Source organism: Brassica napus, chromosome C8, assembly GCF_020379485.1.
Source record: "Brassica napus cultivar Da-Ae chromosome C8, Da-Ae, whole genome shotgun sequence".
Taxonomy (NCBI): Eukaryota; Viridiplantae; Streptophyta; class Magnoliopsida; order Brassicales; family Brassicaceae; genus Brassica; species Brassica napus.
The window spans coordinates 30,027,464-30,036,483 of record NC_063451.1 but is presented as its reverse complement, the minus strand read 5'-3'; the positions used below and the strand labels follow the sequence as shown (position 1 = coordinate 30,036,483).

The 9,020-nt window shown below is 40.3% G+C and overlaps 1 protein-coding gene across 1 annotated transcript; it reads left to right on the top strand.

The window, feature by feature from the left end:
- Nucleotides 1-5,592: 5,592 nt before the first annotated feature.
- LOC106431155 (4-coumarate--CoA ligase-like 2) lies at nt 5,593-8,758 on the top strand. The gene is made up of 4 exons (XM_013871964.3): nt 5,593-8,039; nt 8,117-8,184; nt 8,285-8,387; nt 8,482-8,758. Exons 1-4 carry the CDS (start codon nt 6,687-6,689, stop codon nt 8,593-8,595), a joined length of 1,638 nt encoding a protein of 545 aa, XP_013727418.1. The 5' UTR covers nt 5,593-6,686; the 3' UTR covers nt 8,596-8,758.
- Nucleotides 8,759-9,020: the final 262 nt, after the last annotated feature.

Here is a 9,020-nt window from a genome sequence, read left to right as displayed (position 1 = left end):
ATATGAGAGTTACAAAAAGATAAAAGGAAAGACATAAATATGGAAAGTGTACAAATACAAGGAAAATGAAACTAGGGTTTCCCCTTTACTAAGCCGCTTCTGTCTCCTCTTGTTGTGCGGCCGCCTCTCTCTCTCTCTTTAGGTGTTGGGCAGGTTTATGGACCGGACCGGTTATGGACATCCATCATATGGTTTATAACACTCTTCCTTGGATGTCATAACCATTCAGAGTTTGTAATACGCTTTGGATGTTGCATCATTAAAACCTTATCAGGAAAACCCAGTGGGACAAAACCATGAAGAAGGAAAGAGAGTACAACACGTATTACTCCCCCTGATGTGTACCTCCATATATGTCCTTCAAGTTGGCGCATCCCAACCTGATGGTTGAGCTTCATGGACGCCAATGACTAATGGTCTCAATACCAAGGTAAAGTAGTGCTACCGTGTTGCAAAGACATAACTTGCCTAGGATCTATCATTGTGGATCCGAGAGATAACCTGTATCAATCAAAACATATTAACCCTTCTTTGGGTTTTGGTTAGTATAATGTAATCTCAAATTTTTAGTTCCTTGTAGGTAACATAGGATGTATTTTATCATGTCCCAGTCCCTTATGTTCGGACATGACCTAAACCTAGACAATAGGTTTACATCAATACTCATGTCCGGATGTGTATGACATGACAAATACATCAAGACAAGGCGCCAATAGTACTTAAGGTAAGGGACATGTATGTCTTTATTTCCAGTGCCTCATGGTCGAACATGGGCTAAACATATATAAGAGATTCACGGCAAGAACACATGTCCGGCCTAGTATGGCTTGCCTATTACATTAAGGCGCCAATGACACTTGGGTAAGGGACTTTACCGGACCAAGGACATATTTCTTGTCCTTCTTGGGACCAAAGGATCCGTGTCCAAGTCAGAGGTACTCACGACCATGTCCTTCTTGGGACTTACAATGGGTTTGTGTCCAGACCAAGGGACCTTATGGGACAACTCAATGGGCGAGCTTTGGTCCATGTTAAAACCGTTTGAATACCTTTCTATAAGTCCTTTGATGCACAAGGATTCCATCTTTTAAGATGTTCAATTTGTAATCCTAAACAAAACTTTGTTTGTCCCAAATTTTCATTTCAATCTCTTTCTTTAGATAATCGTTTGAAAGTCTCTCCAGAGGTTCCTAGGATATTAACATATACTTGTATACTTTAGTTCTCGAGAACCTGTTGCATTTGACTATCCAATACCTTCTGGGACTTTTATATATATCTCATTATCTAGTGGACCATACAAGTAGGCGGTTTCTACATCCTTTAACTGCAAGTCTATTTTTCTTCTTTTATGGCCAGACTTGTTAGGAATCTAAATGTGTGTTGCATCCATCACAGCGGAGTATGTCTCCTCATAATTTATTCCTGGTCTTTGTGGAATCCTTGTGCATATGGTCGTGCCTTATATCTTGCTATCTCGCCATGTATCATTTCTTTCACAAAGACTCATTTTTGTCCAACTGGTTTCACATCTAGAGGTGTCCGAACTATGGGACCAAAACCTCTCTTTTCTTAATGAACTTAACTCCACGTCCCCTTTCCATTTGATCTAATCTGATTTGTTGAGTGCACTCATGTATGGACGTGGGTTCATGATCCTCATTCATTTCATAATCTCAAGTGCTACACTGCATGCAAATATATCATCAATGTCGACATTCTTTCTCTTGTTTCATTTGTGTCCCGGACATGACATAACTTATTGAGGTTTCATTATGACCTTCGTACCCTGAAGCATGGTGTCCCAAGACTCATTGTTAGGCACCTTAGGTACAACCATGTTTATGGTTTCCTGATCCACGGCTGTGGTTTTTAAGTTTGTCCATCTTAGGATCGACCATGTCTAGGATTCCCTCGTCCACAGATTCATTAGCACCTTTCTTTAATATCCGAGGGATCTTATCTTTGGAACTTATTGGTCTACCACGTTTCAAACGTGCCTTAGACTCAGTAGCAACTTGATTGTGTTCTTCTTGAACATCAATTCGAATTTGGTGCATTTACAGCTGGTATATATGACTTAGTCATTCTATTCGGGTCAGTAACGGAATCTGGCAATTGTTTAAGCTAGCTTTTGTATAATCTTTTGGACTTCTAAATCTCATTCTTGAGTCTGAGGATCTTGCCAATATAAGGATGTATGATTCCATGTAATTTCTTTTACTCTTTTACCAGTTTATTACTTTCTCCCCCTAATCCGTGTACCTGGCATCAAACTGATCACCCATATTTGGCTCAAGGTACTTAATAATCGTGGGAGAATCATATCCAACATATATCTCCATCCTCCTTTGAGGTCCCATCTTAGTTCTTTGTGGTGGAGTAATTTGTATATAGACGGAACATCCAAATGTTATACGATGGGATATGTTTGGCTCTTGACCCGTTATCTAATCGATGGGGAATATCTATGCTCACTAAATGGCCTGATGCGTATTAACTTAGATGCATGTAAATTTCGTGTGGCCCAAGCTGTGACTTGGAGTTTTGACCTCATAAGTAATGGTCTAGCAATCAGCTGTATGCGTTTAATAAAATATTTCGGCCAAGCCGTACTTGGTATGGACATGTATCACGAAATTGTCCACACTTACCCCCATGGACATACCATAATCATTTAAACGCTTGAGACATGTATTCACCAGTTTATTATTTACTTAGTTTCTTTGACTGGTGATGGCCTATCAATGAGTTTCCCTTGTGTACATGCTACACACGTGAGATTCTTTGGGTTAACTCTTTCTTTCTTTCAATGTGTGCCCAATTGTATATCAATTTCGCATCATGTTTGAACCAGGATAGCCAATCCAGTTATGCCATAAAGTGAATATTTTTCGCAGGCATTTAGCCCTTATCATCCTGATCTTGGCATAGTAAAGACCAGTAGAGAATGCAGGTATAGTTTCGACCATTTTTCTATGGTCTTGGGCGAATTTTATATATCTAAAAGGAACTTTTTATTTCCTTTGCCCATTGTTTCAATATGAAAACCACTCTTATATCTTTAAAACTCAATGGGCTTCTATGAGTGAGTATAAATCATTAAATTTATTTAGTCTGGTCGTAGCTTATCATGAGAATGGCTATACCCGTAACTATATTTCTTATAAACTTATATATTTGAAAAAATCATTCATTCCTTTTATTAAGTTCGGAGTAAACAAAGCAATAAAATAAATTCAAAGTGATAAAACAAAGCAAATATAAAAGCAAAACAAACACAGAAGTCGAAATCAACATTATTCTTTTAGGCAATCAAAAATTTCATATTCCGTAGGATCATCTCTTTCATGATCAAAATCATCTTTACCATCTTTATATACCAAGTGGGCTTCAGGATTCTTCCATTTCAGACTCTCTTGATAGAGGTCACAAAGATGTTTGGGAGTCTTACATATCTTAGCCTAATGGATCTCTATTCCACATCTATGACACACTGATTTGGTCGAGCTTTGTGGTTTAAAGGATATACCACGGTCTCTGCCTCGACCATGGTATCAAATTAGGTTGACACCCACGGTCTTTGCCATAGTGGTTCCCACGGACAAATGTATAATAGTGGCCATGGCCACGTCCTTTCTACCCTCTACGGCCATGGCCGTGTATTTTATCGTCCTGGACGTGGTTAGATTCTTTGGATTCTTTCTTTTCCTTTGCGGCCTTATTGGCTTCAGGTAATGGGGTTGATCCAGGAGGTCTCAATTCATTGTTTCTCATTAATATTGGAGGCTTAGCTCGCAATAGACTCATCCACAGACTTATAGTCCTGGATTCTGAGATTCCTCCATAGCTTTTGGTAATAACACCTTTCTTTGGTGATCATATCTCGATTTGAATATTGTCAAAGGTCTATAGGATTCTCAATTGTCAAATACTGATCTTTGAGACTCTCAATAAGATGATGGCGAATAATTAATATTGCCCTGTATCAATCTTTCTCATTTACATTATTGCCTTCTATTATACATTCACCAAGTCTTTTTGACTTTATGATAATCTTTGTATCCAATGTCCACTATAATAATTATCTCCAGAGAGATTTAGGGCGGAAAAATCCAGGTTGATTTTCGACATCTCAAATCATAGATTATATAATTTAGCAATTCTAATGATCAAACAAAACAATAAGCCTTAACGGCCAACAAGGAAGCCTCGCGGCCAACAATGAAGCCTCACGGCCAAGAGAGATAACAAGCCGCACGGCTATGGATGCAATCAGTTCGGTTTAATGCATTAAATTCATTTGTGAAATTGCAATACTAGCATAGATGATTTCTATCAGTTCATTACGCAATCAAAACCTCTCGGCCAAGTCAAAGAACAATCACACAACTATTTGATTCAATTCATTACCATTCTAGCATAAGGTTCTAAGTGTAATTGCAATCAATCAATGTGATCAGGTTAGGTATGAATGCAACAAGGCCGCACAGCCACGAGGTATGATTAAGTCTAGAAAAATTAACCTAGCATGCAGTTTCAGATTCGATATCAAAACAATCAAGACTAGTTTATAAGGAAACACTTATCAAACAGGCGGTTTCAATTAGGGTTTCAGTTTAAACAAGCAAAACAATTTCAATTCATTCAGATTCGAGTTTAAACAATCTTATCAACAGTTCTAGGTGATCAAGACAATCAATTCTCAAAACAATCAAACAATCGAAACAATTTTCAAATTAGGGTTCAGTGTTTCGATTTTGATCTTAGATCAAAGGAGATTGATTTGAGATTCAAAAACATCAAAGATTTTGATTTTAATTGATCAATAGGTCAATCTCGATTTAGGGTTTGGGGTATCAAACTTTAGAGCTTTGATTTACTCATTAGGGTTTGATCTATTACCCTATGGCTTTATTCATAAAGATTAGGTTTTATGGTTTCATTCTTTATCAAACAATCCAAATTCGATTCATAGGTTCTTAGATTTCGAATTACCTTTTAACCTAGATGTTTGTTGAAACCCGGACCACCAAGAAGGATGAACCGCGAGCTGAACACGAACGGGATGCGAGCTGACTCCTATCGGATCGAGCTGCTTCCTATCGGGTCGCGAACGGATTGAGGCTGATGTCGCGAACGAGCTGGAGCAATCAGGAACGGGATCGCGTCTATCGGGTCGCGAACGTCTGATCGGGAACGCCTTGATCGTCTGCTGCGAACGAGCTGGAGCAAGTCGGGAACACGAGCTGGATGAGCTGAGATCGGGTTGATCAGGTTGCGAACAGGTTAGGGATCAGGATGGTTTGTATCGCGATCGGGGTTTAGGTTTCTTGCCGGGAAGATTAGGGTTCAAGCCGGCTAGGGTTTTAGGGTGTGTGGATTTGGGTATTAGCTTAGGGATTTAGAGTTTCGTGCTGATAACGTGTTGTAAACTTAAGGATTTAGAATCTGTAAGTTCTTATTATATTAATCAATCATTAGGTGCCCTTATATATGAGAGTTACAAAGAGATAAAAAGAAAGACATAAATATGGAAAGTGTACAAATAAAAGGAAAAGGAAACTAGGGTTTCCCCCTTACTAAGCCGCCTCTGTCTCCTCTTGTTGTGCGGCCGCCTCTCTCTCCCTCTCTAGGTGTTGGGCCGGTTTATGGACCGGATCGGTTATGGACATCCATGGTTTATAACAGTTTTCAATAAAATTTAAAATTAAGATGATATGGTCTCAAATCAAGAGATTTCTCCGCATAAGTTTTTTTTGGTTTCGTCATTTGTGACCGGTTATTTTTCTTCTGCCATTTTTTAATTGAAATTATTAACCATTATCATTCGTGATTGAAACACACTATGTTAGGTTATGTTTTAAAGGTTTTCTTTGATGTAAATGGCTGAAAATCAATCGAGAATGAAAAGGAAGAATGAAAAATTGGAGAATGTTTAGCGATGAATCCTTATCGCCTATTTTTACTCTTTAAATTGTCTGTCTTTCACATTCTAGAGTTTGCAAATACTGTGTTGATTGCAAGGTTCTGATACCACTTACTCTGTTAAGAGAAAAAGTTAGAGAAACTCAAGTGCCCGAATGCTTTCTTATATTTAGAACTTTTATACAGAGTTGATTAAATAGACCATTCTAAAGCCTTAAAAACGTTAAAAGTAATTAAAGTTTTCAAAACCATTAGTTTTACCAATCATACTATGGTTTTCATAAAATCAGTCAAAGTCCCTGCAATCACTAAAAATCTAGTTTCTTTTGTTTTGTACATGTTTCCCTACTTCAAAAAAAAAAAACCTGAGGCTTTAAAAAATAGATTTCCTTTAAAAAAGTTACGACCACAGAAGTAACAGCAAAAATTCTAAACAATCAAAAATCAGACAACAACTCAGACTCAGGGCCGGTCCCGAGAGACCTATTTATATATAAAATTTTTCAGAAAATTTGAGAGTAATGTTTCATTAGGCTTTGCCCAGGATCAGCCCTGGTCAGACTGCGCTTCCTACAATCTAGGAAGACTTGTTCTAAACTAAAGAATCGGTTTACTGAAATTTTCTCGCTTCACTATTATCTACTTTGGTCGTGTAATATAATATAGATTGGAGGGTGCCCTTACGAGACAACCAAGGTCCACTATCTCAACGGTCAGGCACGACGGCCGCCGTCGGCGAAATAGGATAAAAAAAAACTATGGCGTTAGATAGGAAAAGTGGTTTCTGCCAGTCAAACTCCATTTTCTACAGCAAACGCGACCCCATGATTCTCCCCCCGCCAAACCAACATCTCGACGTCACAACTTTCATCTCATCGCAGCCTCACCGCGGTAAAACCGCCTTCGTCGACGCCGTCACCGGCCGTCGTCTCGGCTTCTCCGAGCTCTGGCTCGGCGTGAAGAGAGTCGCCGCGTGTCTTTACTCGTTAGGTGTTCGCAAGGGCGATGTCGTCATTATACTCTCCCCAAACTCCATCCTCTACCCCGTCGTCTCCCTCTCCGTGATGTCGCTCGGCGCCGTCATCACCACGGCGAACCCGATCAGCACTCCCGGCGAAATCGCCAAGCAGATGGAAGACTCGCTCCCCGTTCTCGCCTTCACCACCTGCCAACTCGTCTCCAAACTCGCCGCCGCCGCGTCGAACGGGAACCTCCCGGTGGTTCTCATGGACGGAGCACAAGCCGACGAGAAAGGCGTGAAGATAGTAGGGAGCTTGGAGTTGATGATGGAGAATGAACGGAGCGAGTCACGAGCCAAGCATCGAGTCAACCAGGACGACACGGCGGCGTTGCTATACTCGTCAGGCACGACGGGGAAAAGCAAAGGAGTAATGATAACGCACCGCAACCTAATCGCGCTGGTACAAACGTACCGGCTCCGGTTCGGTTTAGAGCAGCGAACCGTCTGCACTATCCCGATGTGCCACGTGTTCAGCTTCGGCGGTTTCGCGACGAGCTTGATCGCGTTAGGATGGACGACAATGGTTCTTCCCAAGTTCGAGATGTCTAAGCTTCTCTCCGCCATGGAGGCTCACCGTCCCACGCACCTCACTCTCGTCCCGCCGATGGTTGTAGCCATGGTTAACGGAGCAAAGGAGATCAACTCCAAGTACGACGTGAGCTCATTGCACACCGTCGTAGCTGGAGGAGCTCCTCTGAGTAGAGAGGTGATCGAGAAGTTCGTCAAGAACTACCCGAACGTTAAAGTTCTACAAGGTTATGGTTTAACTGAGACGACGGCTATAGTTGCTACTATGTTTACTAAAGAGGAGACGGAGAGGTACGGTTCCTCTGGTTTGCTTTCTCCAAATGTGGAGGCTAAGATTGTGGATCCGGAGACGGGTCGGTTATTGGGTGTGGATCAGACCGGTGAGCTCTGGCTCCGGAGCCCCACTGTGATGAAAGGTTATTACAAGAATGAAGAAGCTACTGCAGAAACTATAGATTCAGAAGGGTGGTTGAAGACTGGTGACTTGTGTTACATTGATTGTGAAGGTTTTGTTTTTGTTGTTGATAGATTAAAGGAGCTGATCAAATGCAATGGTTATCAGGTAATTAAAAATAAATACATATAACCAGCTTGAGTTTGGTCTTTTTGTAAAGTTGGTGGTTTTGGTGATGGTGTCAGGTTGCTCCAGCTGAACTAGAGGCATTGTTGCTTGCTCATCCAGAGATTGATGACGCAGCAGTAATACCGTGAGAACTTGCTTTTAACATGACGCCATCACTAATTTGTTCTATTTTAATGACCATTTTTGCTGAAGATTTTTATGTTCATGTCTTGTTGTTTTTGAAGCATCCCTGATGAGAAAGCTGGGCAGTATCCAATGGCGTATATCGTAAGAAAAGCTGGAAGTAACTTATCCGAGAGTGAAATCATGGGCTTCGTTGCAAAACAGGTTTTTTTTTGTCCAACAATGCTTAGATCATGTTTTGTCACTAATCTAACCGTTGTTCCTTGGGTTTATTCTGAGTTTTGTTTGGATTGCTTAGGTATCGCGGTACAAGAAGATACGCAAAGTCGTATTTTTAGGTTCGATCCCCAAAAATCCATCTGGCAAGATTTTGAGAAGAGAACTTAAAAAGCTCACAACTTCAAAACTCTAGCAGGAAGCTGTGTCCACCATCATTATCTCGTACTTCACCGTTAGTTAACTCGTTTATTTGGCTAACCGATTATTGACTTCCTCTATAGAAGTCTCTGAGTAAACTGAATATTGCTTATTAAGTGTACTGAAAATGCTAATCAGAAAAAATGATTGTCAGACTCTAACAACCCTAAAGCCTAAGATCGCCAGGCTTAGCCACCCTGGCATGACTCAAAGCTCTAAGTCCCTTGCCGTGAGCATAACTGTCATCTTCATCCGTTAAACTGTCTATGTGGTATTTCTTTACATACACAAAAAAAAGTTGCAACTTCTCGAGTTTGATACTTGTGTGCCAGTAGTTGTATATTTTTAGCAAAATAAAATTATTTCTAATGTATATTTTTAGCAAAATAAAATTATTTCTAAAACGTTTCAAAGGCACAT

What these genes read in the sequence shown, in the direction of transcription:
- LOC106431155 (XM_013871964.3), top strand. Translation starts at nt 6,687, where the DNA reads ATGGCGTTAGATAGGAAAAGTGGTTTCTGCCAGTCAAACTCCATTTTC. An exon ending in TCAAATGCAATGGTTATCAG is followed by an intron (nt 8,040 to 8,116) that starts GTAATTAAAAAT and finishes TGATGGTGTCAG; the next exon opens with GTTGCTCCAGCTGAACTAGA. An exon ending in TGGGCTTCGTTGCAAAACAG is followed by an intron (nt 8,388 to 8,481) that starts GTTTTTTTTTGT and finishes TGGATTGCTTAG; the next exon opens with GTATCGCGGTACAAGAAGAT.